General features: G+C 43.9%; 2 protein-coding genes across 2 annotated transcripts in view; both read right to left on the reverse strand.

The window, feature by feature from the left end:
• Window positions 1–1,476: 1,476 nt before the first annotated feature.
• Window positions 1,477–2,586, reverse strand: LOC139458704 (zinc finger CCHC domain-containing protein 18-like). The gene has a single exon (XM_071240116.1). The coding sequence runs from the start codon at window positions 2,584–2,586 to the stop codon at window positions 1,477–1,479; it is 1,110 nt and encodes a 369-aa protein (XP_071096217.1).
• Window positions 2,587–12,594: 10,008 nt separating this feature from the next.
• The window catches only part of LOC139459335 (sodium/mannose cotransporter SLC5A10-like), a 32,313-nt gene continuing 28,799 nt past the window's right edge, over window positions 12,595–16,108 (reverse strand). Inside the window, exons 13-15 of the mRNA XM_071240795.1 lie at window positions 15,620–15,835; window positions 14,855–14,948; window positions 12,595–13,075 (exon numbers count right to left, since the gene is read on the reverse strand). Coding sequence (XP_071096896.1) covers window positions 12,828–13,075; window positions 14,855–14,948; window positions 15,620–15,835 — 558 coding nt within the window. The 3' untranslated portion in view covers window positions 12,595–12,827. The remainder of the gene's footprint in view (window positions 13,076–14,854; window positions 14,949–15,619; window positions 15,836–16,108) is intronic.

A 16,108-nucleotide genomic window follows, 5' to 3' on the forward strand; every position in this document is an offset into this window, starting at 1 on the left:
CATCCAAGTAGATCATACAAAGTTCGAGGTGCAGATCTCCAAGCATGTCCTCCATTTGTCTCTGGTAAGTAGCAGGTGCGTTCACAAGTCCAAATGGGAGTCTATTATATTCATAGAACCCAAGTGGTCCAACCGTGAAAGCTGTTCTGGCCTTGTGCTCCTCAGCAACATCAATCTGGTGATATCCTGACTTCATGTCCATGACAGAGTAGAATTTGCTCCCTGCTAGCTTATCAAAAATCTCATCGATCCGGGGTAGAGCGTAACTGTCTTTAACAGTCCGATTATTAAGAAATCTGAAGTCCACGCACATCCTCAGGGAATTGTCTTTTTTGCGAGCAAGCACGATGTTAGAAGCCCATGGGCTGTGTGAGCGTCGAATAATTCCACAAGCTAACAGTTGCTTGAGATGATCCTTGACCTCAGGAAACATGGCTGGTGGTATCCTCCTATGTCTCTGTTTGAAGGGTACCTCATCTGTTAGCTCGATCCTGTGCTGTACAGTTGTAGAATGACCAATGTCCATATCCCCAGTAGAGAACACATCACTGTATCTCTTTAACAGATCCTCACATAACTTCTGTTGATCTTCAGTTATTGTTGGGGATATATCCACCTTGTCCAAAGGATGTTCCATGTCCTCCTTCACCATCTTCTCAAGGTTAATAGTTGATACCTCCTCAATCCGAACTGGTTGAATCTCACACACCAAAGCTCTCGGGGGAATGACTACAGTTTGAGATGACAAGTTAGATACCTGGACCGGGATGTACTTATTTTTGTAGTTGAATCTGAAAATAGCAGGGGCTATCTCCAATCCAGGTGGCACAGCAGCATGTGTTGTTTGCTGTATCATCACACAGGTATCTCGATAGGGGAGTTCCTTGTCAATGTAGCCTCGGATGGTGGTTGTAGTGTTAGGAGGGACAATGATCTTGGTACGCTCATTACACTTCACAACACCCAGCTTCCCAAAGTTCTTCTTTAGAGCCTTGTCCTGAAGCAAAATACTCCTAAAAGCTAAATACCAGGAAGTATGTAGCTCAACTGTCTGAAGGAAGTTGGTCCCACTCCTTGTCTTGCAGTCTTCCATAAGCGGATAAAGGAAATTTGTTCCTAACAAGACTGGTACAGTAGAATTATAGGCACTATCAGGTACAACTAAACACAAACACATGCTTGGTTCCTTCAATGCCTCCATTCCACAAGTACCTACTTCTACAACAATATAACCACTATACGGAAGAGATTTACCATCAGCACACTCTATATGAATAAAGTCCTTCAGGGGCTTGATCTCTGTTCCTGAAAGATGTTCCTTTACGAATGACTCAGAAACAGTAGAAACAGTGGATCCAGTATCAAGCAGAGCCTTGCATGATATTCCACTGATTGTAACTGATGTTTCACTTGCTGATCCAATGAGTCCAGGAGGTAGCTGAGGACGAACTTCAGTGGGGCTCTGTCTATATGAACCTAACGTCTGCCCCTTGACATAGGTCCTCTCCGGTTTAAATACCCTCGTCTGTGGTCTGTCCTGATCAAACAACCAATCTGAAGGTGTCCAGGTTGTCCACAGTTGTAACAGCAACGCTCCTCCCTACGCGGTGGTCTATGAGGTAACTGTTCATTTTCCCCTTCAGGTGCAAAGTCCAGGCCTTGCATGGCTCCTGATATCCTTGGTGGTGCTGGAGGAAGTCGGTGCTCCAAGTTATCCATTTTAGCTGAAAGCTTGAAAAGAATCCCCTTCAGCTCTGATATCTCGGAGTTCTCGGCTGTGGGTGTAGCAATGGCTTGCTTAGCTGGAGCTGCTGACGAGGTCTTCTGGGGTTGAGTTTTGAACTCCTTCATCCTCACTTCTCGTCCATACTCTATTCGACGGATCTCCACCCTGAGACGGTCAAAGTCTGTGATGGTATCGAACTTGTGGCCGCTAATGTCCTTCAGTTCTTGACGTAGACCCATCCAGAACACATTACGGAGCATCTGGTCAGCATCCATGTCCTTCAAGAAACCTTGACTCTTGACATCATACAAGAGGTCTTCAAGTCTACATCCCCATGTTGTCACATCTTCAGAAGGACCCTGTCTTGCACTGTAGAACTGGGCTAGGAGGGTCTCTCCTACCTCGCTAGGCTTGAAGATACTCTTGAGTTTCTCAAATATTCGGGAAATGGAAGCTGAAGGTCCAAGTCGCATCACTACTCTGGCTGCATTACCACGAAGAGAACGATGTATAGCCTGGATGACATCTTCTCTAGGGTGAGTCTCATCTTGTAACAAACGCTCAACCTCATACTGCCATATATCAAAAGAAGCTTCCCCCTTGGCTGCAGGATCACCTGAAAAAGAGGACACTCTTGGTGTCTGTCTGACACTTAGGCTCTTAAAACTCTGCAGTGGTTCTATTGGGTTATGTCTGAACGAGGCATATGGTACTTCTTCTGTCTTCACTTGAGTTGGGACAGACGAATGGCTCTCCATCCACTGTTTGAGTTCAACACCAGATCTTACATCTGGGTCAACTCCCAGCTTCTGAAGAGAAGCCATGACTGTCTCAAACTCCTCCTCGGATAGATCAGCCATGCTGATAATACATAGAGTGCAAGGTAATAAATTGAATACTGAAATGAAGAATGTACCTGCAACCTGGAAATAACAAAGTGAGCAATATATGATGTGTCCCCTCAAAAGGTGAGAGGGGCACACTCCCAAACAAAAAGAAATGAGTGTAAGCTGTGATTAAGCTGAAAATAAGTGGGGAAAACAAAAGTATAAACAATAAAGAGGACTCAGTGTACTAAGCAGGTGAAGCAAAGCACAAACGCTGCAGGCCGCGCAAAGCAGTATGCAACATGAAGGCAAATAAATTGATTCACACTTACATGGCTGCAATCAAAACAAAAAGAAAGTTAATAGCAATGCAGTAGCAGCGCGCAGGACGTCCTTACCAATGTGGGCTTACATAACTAAAGTTTCCCCAGTATATGCAAACTTATAAAATAAATAAGCCTAAGTTTGGTTTAGTGATATAAGTAAAGTACTAAGACATGATATAAATCTAACCTTTATTTAGATATTGTTGGTATAAACGTTATTTCATTGTCAGTTAACAACAAGTGATACAAGTAATAATCACGTAGTTAGTAACTGAACTGACTGAAGGCAAAGAACTAAAGTTTGACAGCAAAGCAGACAGTAATAGGTTAAGACAAGGGTGCTGTGCAAAGATCTAATACCGTAATACCCAAGTACAAAAAAATGTAATACCTATGTAAACATTTTCTAAGACCGGTCACATATAAAACTACAACATGCAAGATGTAAAATGCTAAGTGGCCACAATGAAATATGTACGTACTAAGTATATAATCAAATGGTGATATCACAGTATGCGCAACAGTCACAGGATATAACACTAAGTCTAAATATCACAAATGTAGACAAGTATATATCACAGCAAGGAAATGTATAATCACAATTATCACATGTTTATCTATCACAGGTAGCTACCGTTTAACAATGTATAATCACAGAGTAATTGTACACATAAACTATTTCACACAAATGTCAGATATCACGTACGTAAATCTTCTTCTTGTGTCCAGGCGCCACGATGTGTCACTAACACATATCACAAATTCAGTCACAGGTACTTCAATATATAAGTCTTGATATCACAGAAGAATAAAATATAGGTCTTGACATGACAGAGGAGTGTCAATATCACAGTACTCAGTATATCACCAGCGTCTATATCACAGAAATAAAGTGTCACTTTCACTTATGAATTAAAACATGAATAAATATAAAGCATACACGGAAGCCATTATGAATGTGGGCAGGCTCAATGACGTCACAACTCTGATGTCTGTGGGGTCAGGCTATCTGATGTGTCCATCTTGTCAGCTGGAATAATCCCACCAGGGATGCCATTTGTCGCAGAGGCTTATGCAGGGTAATGGAGACACAAAAGTATGCTGTTTTTACAACTGGATTTATTCCAATGATGGTCCACAATCAGTGGTTATGATGATGATGAAGAAACCCTAAAACACAATATTTATAAAATGTAGGCAAACATCATAACCAATAGATCATTAAAAAAATACTGCCATTATATATCTATTACATGTGTTTGATATACCAATCAATAAGATATAATGTGAACGCTTACTTTACATTTAGTACGGTAAAGCATGTTATGGCGGATATCTCCTCAGTGAGGATGATATCACTGAATACACTACAAAGCAATTAAATAATACTATATTAAGCAATATAACATTACAATAGTATAGACAATTATGCCATGACATGTTGACATAAATATACGTATAACTAAGGGAAGTAACCCTCACCTCGTCTAAGGGACGGAGGCCAAACCACCAGATGTCATCAAAACTGGTCATGCAGTATCTTACGTGACCTGATAAATGACATATAACTACATGAATCTTACTGGTATGGTAAACATCACATACATTGTATACATGGCATGTGAAACTCATCTAGCAGTATAACAATCAACATTTTTAGGCATTTCATATGTATGATAAAATCAACAATTATAATGTTTTGATATTTTACACTTTCAAGATAAAACAGTACCAATACATGCTTAAATCTAGTACACTCATTTTGCATATACCTCAATGGTAACATCTTACAATATTTAAATATATATTGCACTAACATGAATATACTGATAATTCATGTTTATAACATATACATGATATACTGTTCTTATGGAACATAAATGACTTAATATGAGTGTACTAAAATACATTATATATACTAGAAACCTAAGTACAATGATAATAAATATATTTAACTCACCCCAAACTGAACTGTCCTTTACCAGTGAGAGTTGTGACTAGAAATGGTGCACATAGTAAAGGTATGAAGTACATGACCAAGGTGGTCATGTGACGCGGGAAATACAAAGCCAGGCCAAGCTGACCGGCAGAGAACAATAAGCTAGGCTGAGACCGCAGTAGCCTTAGCACAAAGAATCAATCACCACATGTTAGATTATGTTACTGAGGTGTGAGTTAGTGGACTAAGTAAACTAATTTATTTAATAAATACACAAATACCTATGTTTTGGATAAGTTTATTACTAAACCACTTTTTGAAAATAATCCCAAATATATACATCCTGCCACACAGTCATCACACAGGTCTGCCGAATGATGTTGTTGGTGGTGAGGTTACTGCTGAGATGAGTTGTTCTGCTGCTTCTGCTGCCGTGAGTGTTGTTGCTGCAGATCGCGTCTTTACCTTTGCCGCGACTGCCGCCTTGGTTAGTGCTGCGAGGAGTGTTGTTGCAGCAACTACGCCTGCTTCTGCTGCTGCGATCTTTACCTCCTCATTTATCGCGACATGGGAAGCTGCGTAAAAGGCACTCAATCTCAGCATCTACTGATGGAGAGCTAACTAATCCTCCATTATGTCATCCATTACAAGACGCCCATCATTGGTCATCAGACTTTGATGTTGTTCAGGGTTTAGAACGGTCTCGTACTCGCGCCCCTCTTCTGGGTCTCCTCTCTTCTTCTGTTTGAGGAAGTAGTAGTAGACGTTTTCCCAGTGATACATGACGTTGATGCTTGGACAGTACAGTGAAAAGTGATGGCAAGTGAACGTCTGTCGTATTTAAAGGCACTGAAACCCTGCTTCCTGATCGGTGGAAAATCCGACCTTCTCATTGGTTGGTTTCTGTCCAACACAGCACCCCGTGTGGCACACCCGTTGTGTTTCTTTTCCATATGGTAAGGCTTGTACCATGGGAGAGAAAGCACAACGGTTTATCAACCAATCAGAGGGGAGCCCAGGGTGGAGACGGTCTCTGATTGGTCCAAAACCCTAGTGTCTCATTGGTCAGATTTCGATCCTGTTTTTTTAGTCTCTAGGAGTGGTGTATGTCGATCCACTTTCGGTCCGTGGGTTCATGGCTTCACGGATGGAAGTGAGCAGGACATGCTACTCTCTCCGAACACGTCTGTCTTCCAGATAAAACACCAAGAGCCAACACAGCGTGAGGAACATCACCAAATGGTCTAGTCTCTGTACCCAAAGGGGAGCGTGTCTACAGGCAGGCCTGTGGTTTCATCGTACATGATGCGTCGCTTGTCGTAAACGGTGCTGTAGTCTTTTTTGGTGGGTTGGGTCACAAGATCTTTGCCATGCTGAGGTCCTTTACGGACGATCTGATGGGGGTGATCCAAGCTGATTTTCTCCCCCTTCTTCCCAGACCGTTGTCCCATAATCAGTCTTTTCATGGTGTCAAAGTTGAGGCGTTGTTGGTTTCTGTAATTCAAGGTGAACCCTCGCACTTTGCAGGTCGTGGGCGTTCCATCGGGTCTTTGGTTCAATAGTTTTTGGGACCTCCTGACACAAACGTCTTGATGGTGTTCAGTTCGTCTCTTAAATCACCCAACAAATTGCCCAGCACTGGATTCCATTCCCCAGGTTGAGGAATGTTTAAGACACTGTCCGTGCGAGCCAACGGGCTGAGGGTCTTGTACATCTCAAGACGTGCTTGTGCGGTGACCCAAGCAGCCACGACGACATTGGCATAAGGATGGGGGTGTGAGAAATTCTTCCTTGCGGGTATTGGTCACCTTCACCATATGTTCGGTGATGACGGTGATATCGTGGATGGTATTTCGTTCATCTCTCAACAGAGCAAGGTACTTGGCAGGATCCCTCATATAGACAGACAAGTCAAACAAGGCTCCTTCTTGAACTTTCTTGGTATGCCCCTGGAGGAAGACGGTGCGTTCCGTGGGAGACATGCCCTCGGTATAGTACATGTCAGCTGATGGATAGGGACCTCTGTAGGTCTGGTCGTCTGGAAAATCTGTAGCGTTTATTGAATTTCGGTTGGGGGTTTCACCGGATGCGGGAGCATGCCCTTCATGATCAAGTTCAGATCATACCCCCTCACGTTATGAGCAATCACATAAATGAGGTCATCATTCTCAGGTGGTTGGACAGGGGTGTTCTTCGTCTCCTTCGTCTCCTCCTCCTCCTCAAACGAGGTGGGCACATCCACCTTCATGGCATCCTCTCTCATGGTAAAATCCATTTCCTATGGAAAAAAAACACAAGGGTCGATCCGTTTTGGAAAAGTCGAGCCTCAGCCCGGGTGGCGGAACTGACCAATCAGCGCGCCGCGTTTTGGACCAATCAGCGCGCAATGTGTCGGCCCAATCAGCGTGCAGCGATGTTCGATCCGGTCCCTCTCCTATAAAGAGTGAAGCCACTCGAGTGGAGTCACTTGTGAAAAAACAATCATCGCATCATGAGAATGGCAGAGAGGAGGAGCAGTATGAATACGAGTGAGGGAACCATGGTGATTGAGCTAACGGATGCTTATGGATCCAAGATTCATCTGTGGAGTAAGACCATGAATGGTTCTGAGAATGGTCGCGGTTGCCACCACCGCATTCGCCGTCCAGTAAGCCGACGTCGCCATGTCATCAATCTTTTGAAAGCAGGTCCATCTGCATCGGCCACGAATCAAATGAAGTGAGCCGACGTCGCCATGTCATCAATCTTTTGAAAGCAGGGTCACTTCGTTTGAGTCGTGGGCGATGCAGATGGCCCAGACTCCTGAAGACATGGCCCATGCGGGTTTTGTGTATACGCAAAGCACCGATAGCGTGTTCTGCTTTCATTGCGGCGTGCAGCTGAGAAGATGGGCGGCCAATGATGATCCTTGGGTGGAACACCACAAGCCGCCCCCTCACTGAGCCTACCTCAAGCTGACGGGGAGGTGAAACACAAGTATGTTACAGCTACTTTCTTGCACTATCTGTGTGAGGATCAGATCTACCAGGAGCCTGCGAATCAGAGCAACGCGAAAGAAGTAGCATGTCCTCCTTCCTAGGATGACGTTTCCCGTTTTCCCGTTCCTGTTTCCGGTTTCCGGTTCACGTTCCCGTTTTTTCATCATCTCCAAACGCTCCTTTTCAGGGCCATCCATCTCTCCCGAAAGAAACGTTTTGTTCATTGCTTTGCCAATACAAACAACAATCCAAAAGAACCCACATCCTCCCAGTCTTGTGTGTTTTGTCTTGATGGTACACGTCTACGAGTAAGACACACGCCTTCGAGTAAAACACCACGTATGTCTATCGATCTCTCTTTCTCTCTGTCCCTATAAATATAAATATATAAATATATATATATATATATATATGTATATAAACGTATGTTTGAAGACACGCGTGACACCACGTTTGCATGGAGACACGAGTGACACCACGTTTGCATGGAGACACGAGTGACACCACGTTTGCATGGAGACACGAAGTACATCACGTTGGCATTCCTACATCACGTCAATTTCTCTGTTTGATGATGATGAAGTTTGTCTGACTATGTCTGTACGCTTTATGATGATGAGGAAAACATTTAATAAAAGAATATCTGCTTTGCCTGAATCTTCTATCTGTTGTCTTTGAAGGTTTGTTGATCCCGTGGTTAATTCCCCGAAAGTCATTCTAGGTTTTGATCAGTTTTAGTGTAAAAACTAACTCTGTTTCACCCCTAGCACACGCGAGCCTGTTGTAAAGTTAAGGATTGGAGTTAGTGAGTCGGGCTTCACGCCCCTAACACATGCGGGCCTGTTTTAAAGTTAAGGATTGGAGTTAGTGAGTCGGGCTTCACGCCCCTTACACATGCGGGCCTGTTGTAAAGTTGAGGATTGGAGTTAGTGAGTCGGGCGTCACGCCCCTTACACACGCGGGCCTGTTGTAAAGTTGAGGATTGGAGTTAGTGATTCGGGCTTCACCCCTCTAACACATGCTGGCCTTTTGTAAAGTTGAGGATTGGAGTTAGTGATTCGGGCTTCACCCCTCTAACACATGCTGGCCTTTTGTAAAGTTGAGGATTGGAGTTAGTGAGTCGGGCTTCACGCCCCTAACAAATGCGGGCCTGTTGTAAAGTTAAGGATTGGAGTCAGTGAGTCGGGCTTCACGCCCCTAACACATGCGGGCCTGTTGTAAAGTTAAGGATTAGAGTAAGTGAGTCGGGCTTCACGCCCCTAACACATGGGGGCCTGTTGTAAAGTTAAGGATTGGAGTTAGTGAGTCGGGCTTCACGCCTCTAACACACGCGGGCCTGTTGTAAAGTTGAGGATTGGAGTTAGTGATTCGGGCTTCACGCCTCTAACAAATGCGGGCCTGTTGTAAAGTTGAGGATTGGAGTTAGTGAGTCGGGCGTCACGCCCCTAACACATGCGGGCCTGTTGTAAAGTTAAGGATTGGAGTCAGTGAGTCGGGCTTCACGCCCCTAACACATGCGGGCCTGTTGTAAAGTTAAGGATTAGAGTAAGTAAGTCGGGCTTCACGCCCCTAACACATGGGGGCCTGTTGTAAAGTTAAGGATTGGAGTCAGTGAGTCGGGCTTCACGCCCCTAACACATGGGGGCCTTTTGTAAAGCTAGGATTGGAGTCAGTGAGTCGGGCTTTACGCCCCTAACACACGTGGGCCTGTTGTAAAGCTAGGATTGGAGTCAGTGAGTCGGGCTTCACGCCCCTAACAAATGTGGGCCTGTTGTAAAGCTAGGATTGGAGTTAGTGAGTCGGGCTTCACGCCCCTAACACATGCGGGCCTGTTGTAAAGTTGAGGTGGAGGGAACCATGTGAGGAAACACGTGATACACGGATCTGGTGCGTTTACCATTTAGCAAAGAAACCAAGAATCATAATCGAGCGACAAATCTGGGATTCGTACCATCGATCTTAGGCTCCTGCAAACCCAAGGGACGCAACTGTGCAGCTCATCAGACTACTGGACCACCAGTGTCCATCCCCCTATCTCATCTCGAGTGTCAGTGTACGTGTTGAGGTTATGTATCCGACGTGTGTCATTCAGATAAGACAACCTCCTAGATGGTATGTAGGCCAACATACTCCCCCCCCCCCCCCCCCCCCCCCCCCCCGTTTATATAATGCACCAGTTTCACCGTCAAGGGGTCATGTCGATGAAGCATAGCCTAACACGCTCACAGCTTACCGACACACGCAGCGTCTCCTGGTTTCGTCTGATACTTGGTAAGAATTGTTTTGTGGTTAACATAACAACACGAGTCACAAAACGATATGGGTTTCTTACAGACACATTCCAGATATACCACATCAGAGTCTAATCTAGGTAAACAAGGGGTTGACAGCACGAGCAATGACCTAGCAAAATATAGTATAGACATATTCGGTCACTGAACAAACAAATACTTAAGGATCATGAACATTTTGGGAATATTGTTGTAGCAAGCAAGACTAAGCATAATTTCATAAAACTATCCCCACAAGGGGCGGTCGGATAGCCTAGTGGTTAAAGCGTTTGCTCGTCACGCCGAAGATCCGGGTTCGATTCTCGACATGGGTACAATGTGTGAAGCCCATTTCTTGTGTCCCCCGCCGTGATATTGCTGGAATATTGCTAAAAGCGGCGTAAAAACCAAACTCACTCACTCACTCACTTTTCGTGCTTTGAATATTGCTTCCGTAAGGCGCAACAGGTTTGTTTTTAACAACAATTTTATTTTCAGTGATTCCAGTATGTGCAGCGAACAGTTATTAACAGCTTCTGTAACACCTTAAAGTTCACTTTAAAATATATTATAGAAATCATCAAACCACAGGAACAAATTGGAAATAAAGATAGAGAATAAAACAGGAATAAATATCATAAAGAAGATAAAATTTCTGTTTGGGTAAAAATAAGAAGAAATGATGTATTAAAACTCGTCACAACTCTGACGCATCAAATTATTTCATGAGAACATTTTTCCATATTGTAAGGTAACATTCAACTTCAAAAAACAAGAAGTGCTGAACTTATCATTTACATAAATATACCGTATCAACCTCCCTTAAATCCTCAAAATGTAGGAACCCCGTAGATATCCGGGTTAGAATTGGCACTTAGCAACCCATGTTTGCCGTAAAAAGACCACTGACGGGATCGGGTGGTCCGACTTGCTGACTTGGTTGACACATGTCATTGTATCCCAATTGTGTAGATCGATGCTCATGATGTCAATCACTGGATTGTCTGGTCCATACTCGATTATTAACAGATCGCCGTCATATAGCTCGAATATTGCTGAGTGTGGCGTTAAACAAACACACAAACAAACAAACAAACAAACACAATACAATGTAGGAAGCCTGGTCTTCCTGACAACATTTGAAACAAAATACTTTCGCGAGAAAAATAGGGTATATGTGACTATTAGTATGAGTTACCTGAAGTTGTATAAAATACATATTTCAAAAATGATGTTTCAGATCATTTTTGTGAAATTAACATAATGCGATCATCTTACATGGTGAATTCAGTTCGTGGGGTATTTACAGACATGCATACAAACACTACTGGTGATATAACTGTAATATGATCCTGGCGCTGGTGACCTCCACATCACTGTGACGATACAGTTTTGCGATAGGCTGATATGTTTGAATTTCCATTCCGGTTGATATGGCAACAATGATATGTGGGCATTACCTAAAAGTCGGGCCGGGCCGGGACAAGATGGGCCAAAGTGGTATTGACTAATTACTTCATTATCGGCGACCATACCTACATATTATTGATGCAACATATATACATGACATTATTGAACAATCACCAACCAAAACCGTGCATCATAATTCAGTAATTCGGAGTAAATCATTTGAAAACCAGAAAGTGGAGCTGTGTGTAAGCGTCGCTGATCGAGGTAACATGTAAAAGAGCAATCGTTAAACGAAATAAGATTTGAAACGTATGAAATACTTCTAGCTATCAGGATACAAATTTCCATCTGTCGGCATAGCGTTTATGTTTATAGGATAATACTATATCTAAGTAAATACCACTTAATAATGTCACTGTTCATTGTATTTAAAGAAGACACGTTGGTTAAAGTAGACCTCTTCTCCCTATACTCTCAACAGTCACACAAGTGTTCGGTCCAACCTGGCCCGGGCTGTCAAAATCAACTCAAACCTCACACATGTATCATGAAATGGATACACATCTATAGACTAGCATTATATCTACCTATATACCACTTTATAGTGTCTCAGGTCGCGCTATTTAAAGAAAACAAGGTGCTCGAAATGAAGCCCTTTTCCATCTACATTCTCAGCATAATCTCTGTCAGAAGTGTTTGGCTTGTGCTTGGTCCGACTTGGCCCGGCCTGTCAAAATCAACTTTAAACACCCAGATGTATCTTCAAATGTGCTTACATCTATAGATCTGTGTTATATCTACATATATCCCACTTTATAATGTCACAGTGTATCGCATTGAAAGAAAACTGGTCCGTTAAAGTCAAACTCTTTTGCTGTATTTTCTTAGGAAAATCTCTGTCAGAAGTGTTAGGTCCGACTTGGCCTGGGCTGTCAAAATCAACTTAAACCTCACAGATGTAACATCACATGTATTCACATCTATAAACTAGTTTAATATCTACCTATATATCACTTTATAGTGTCTCAGATTGCAGTATTTATAGAAAACAAGGTGCTCAATGTGAAGCCCTTCTCCCTCTACATTCTCAACATAGTCTCTATCAAAAGTGTTTGGCTTGTGTTGGGTCCGACTTGGCTCGGGCTGTCAAAAACAACTTTAAACACATAGGTGTATCTTCAAATGTGTTGATATCTATAGATTAGTATTACATCTACCTATATACCACTTTACAGTGTCTCAGATCACGGTATTTAAAGAAAACAAGGTGCTCAAAGTGAAGCCCTTTTCCCTCTACACTCTCAACATAGTCTCTTTCAAAAGTGTTTGGCTATTGTTGGTGAAGGATGTGTTAATGAAAAAAGCCAAAAAGAAACGCCAAAATGACGAAGGCAATCGCTGCGTTAACATTGAGGACTGTTTTCCACATAGAACTCTGATTGAGAAAGTCAATTCTCTGATCTTCGGAAATCTCAGGAGTCTCGCGAGACTTCCCGTGAGTTTTGGGTATCCCACACACACAGTCGACACATCGTTGACAAGTAGAGGTGTCTTCATCCTCACCCTCTTCCTCAGAATCCTCGTTGGCCATCTCGAAGTCTGAGGAAGCAAATGTAAAATATGTGAGTTAATGAGTTTGGTTTGACGCCGCCTTGAACTGTAACTTATTTCATAGTTATATCACGGCGTGTCAGCTTAATGTGGGAGGAAAGCCTGAAGTGATGCAGGGCTAAGACGTTTACCACTTTGTTGAAACCACGAGCATCATCTTCCCGAGGCAAGTGAGTCCAGTTTCCACCCTTGCCGAACTAGGCTGGTATTATGGAGTTACATTTTGGCTGGACTAACGAGTATATGCATAGTCATCAAAATCGCGCACAGAAATCGAAATCCGGTTCGTAAAGTGTCATGCAGATTTCGGTCGACTGCAACATTTGCAAGCATTTGCACCGCTAACTCGTTGTCATAAGATATTTTCTACATCTATTCATGTTTTCAATCAAGGTGCTCACGTGATTTGATGCACTTCGCGATGTAAGACTCGTTTTATCACAATATAGATCTTGATTATCGATCAGATCGTCTTGACTGGGCGCCACCGTTTTGTTTGAAACAAATGCAAGTGATACGAGAGGTTGAATCTGATTGGTCAGTAGGAGAGGCATTGAAAGGACATAACTCGTAATAGCCACTGGTGGCGCTACGATCGAGTCCAGGAATTCCAGCTTAGTTCGGCAAGGGAGGAAACTGGACTTTTAAAGTCAGTTAACTCTCTTGCCTCGGGAAGATGCACGAGCATCGGTATGGTGCTGACAAACCAAGGATCACAGTTGAGGTGAATCTCGGATTCGAACCCAAGATGAGCGAATCCTTGCTGGCATTGTTAAGGGACTCTGCATAGTGCGTTGAAGCTCATTAGATTACTTGGCTACCAGTGCATAAATACTCCTCGAAAGAAGGTGAGGTGAGGTGTGAGGTGAAATGGGGTTTAACGTCGCGTCCAGAATGATTGCACTTATATTGCGACGTGCATGCACGTTGCACGACCTTGTTTTAAGCCCTTAATGCAGGCAGGGTAACAACAAGAACCACGTAACGACCCACGGAAATACGGGGATACACGTGGGACGACATTTCTTCCTGAGCTGATGCACTTCGCGAGGTCAGTACCGTTTTATTACAATATAGAACTTGATTATCGATCAGATCGTCTGGACAGGGCGCCTTCACTTTGTTTGAAGCAATGCAAGTGATATGAGCGGTGGAATCTGATTGGTCAACGGGAGAGACATAGAAGGGACATAACTCGTAATAGCCACTGGTGGCGCTACGATCGAGCCTGGAAATTCCAGCCTAGTTCGGCAAGGGTGGAAACTAGACTTTTAAAGTCAGTTTAAGCCCTTGCTTCGGGAAGATGGGGACGACATTGCCACAGCTTGTACATGCACTACAGACCGAGTGCTGAGCTCCCCATGGTGTGCCCCGTACTCTCATGTCGTCCATGGGCTGAGGGGCCAAGCAGTAAATGACCCCCGTCTTCATGTTGGGCACGTGTCTGCTGTCGTGCTGATTGTGCAATGCCGTTACACATGAAGCGTTCAGAAGCGCAGTTAATGTGTGTTGCTCCTTATAGCCACGCTGTGCTTATGCGTTTCTTTTTTAGGAGCATTATTGGGAAGTAAGGCATTTTATGTAAGGCATTTTATGTTATATTGGCTGCATCTGAAGTTGGGGGAGGGGGGAGGGGGGTATCTGGACAGGCGATTAGTTACAGCAACTGGTTGAGCATCTGGGAAAGCAAGGAATACATCCACAGTGGATACAAGCACCAAAGACTTAATCCACCGAGTAAAACATGATCTACATGTATCCCCTTACGTTGACGGCCATTAGCGGGTGTGCTGGGTTTTGCCTCGAAGTCGTCGTCGTCCCGGACCTTGTCTATCCGTGTCCACCACGTCACTCCTCGCAACTGTCAACGTAAAGAAATGAAATAATGACCTTTTTTAGATTAATACCTTGGTGTTTTAGAGGGATGTAAGGGTGGTAGAGAGGTGTAGGGGTGGTGCTGGGGGGTGGGGGGTGGGGGTGTGTGGTAGAGGGGTGTGAAAGTCTGTGTTCTTCCTGGGATAGGGTATACACTAAGCTCGGTCATTGAGGGAAAGCGGCAGTAGGGCATGTTAGTGGTCCAAGTGTTAGTTTGTTCTGTCAGTGGCCTGGGTTCGATTCCCATTATGGGTACATTGGATATGGGGAGGAGGGAGTAAGGGGTCTTGCTTTACTTACTTTGGTAAATAATGTTCCCTCACGTTTTTATATAAGACAAATTAAGAAACCTGTTTGGTGGACATGCTGGATGCGGTGTTGTTACAAATACAAGTTTCGGCCCCTCCTATCGGAGTGAGTGAGTTGGGTTTAACGCCGCTTTTAACAGTATTCCAGTTATATCGCGGCGTGTCACCTTAATATTGGAGGAAAGCCCGAAGTAATGCAGGTCTCAGACGTTTACCACTTCAGTGAAACCCACGAGCACGGGTATGGTGCTGATAAACCTAGAAACATATTCGGGGCGAACCTGGACCCGCACAATCATAGGTTTCTAGCGTACCCAAGGGACGAAAGCGGTGGTCAGAGAAGGTGTACCTGTTTCTGGGACGGTTTCTCCGAGATGAGGCTAAAGACGACGATGGCAAGGGAGGTGATGACGAGGCTGAGGGAGCCGAAGTAGGAGTAGTGGACTTTGTACAGGATTGCGGGGCGGGTCTCGGGCTCCCCGCAGTCGGGGGCGGGGAAGGTGAAGTCTATCACCATCCTCACGACGCCGCAGACGTGTCCGAGTAGAATCCCCCAAAACGCACCCTGGAAAATAGTGGTTCACGTTCCAAAGTCAAATGGCAGAACTCGAACTGAAGGATTATGATGTTCGTTTGTTATTTAATATCACCCTCAACAATTCGGTGTGTAAATAATCAAATCTGGAAGAGACAAACCCTTTGCACATAAACCATCAAATAAAGGTAACAGAGTAAATACATGCGTTCATTAAAACTTGATCAATAGTAATATTTAACTCACATTTGAGTTTTACAATTTAGCAGAAATAAATTTTTAAGGGGGGGGGGGGGGAGCCTT

This window comes from Haliotis cracherodii, unplaced genomic scaffold (genome assembly GCF_022045235.1).
Source record: "Haliotis cracherodii isolate W230 unplaced genomic scaffold, xgHalCrac1.p SCAF_13, whole genome shotgun sequence".
Classification (NCBI taxonomy): Eukaryota; Metazoa; Mollusca; class Gastropoda; order Lepetellida; family Haliotidae; genus Haliotis; species Haliotis cracherodii.

What these genes read in the sequence shown, in the direction of transcription:
- LOC139458704 (XM_071240116.1), bottom strand. Translation starts at nt 2,586, where the DNA reads ATGGCTGATCTATCCGAGGAGGAGTTTGAGACAGTCATGGCTTCTCTT.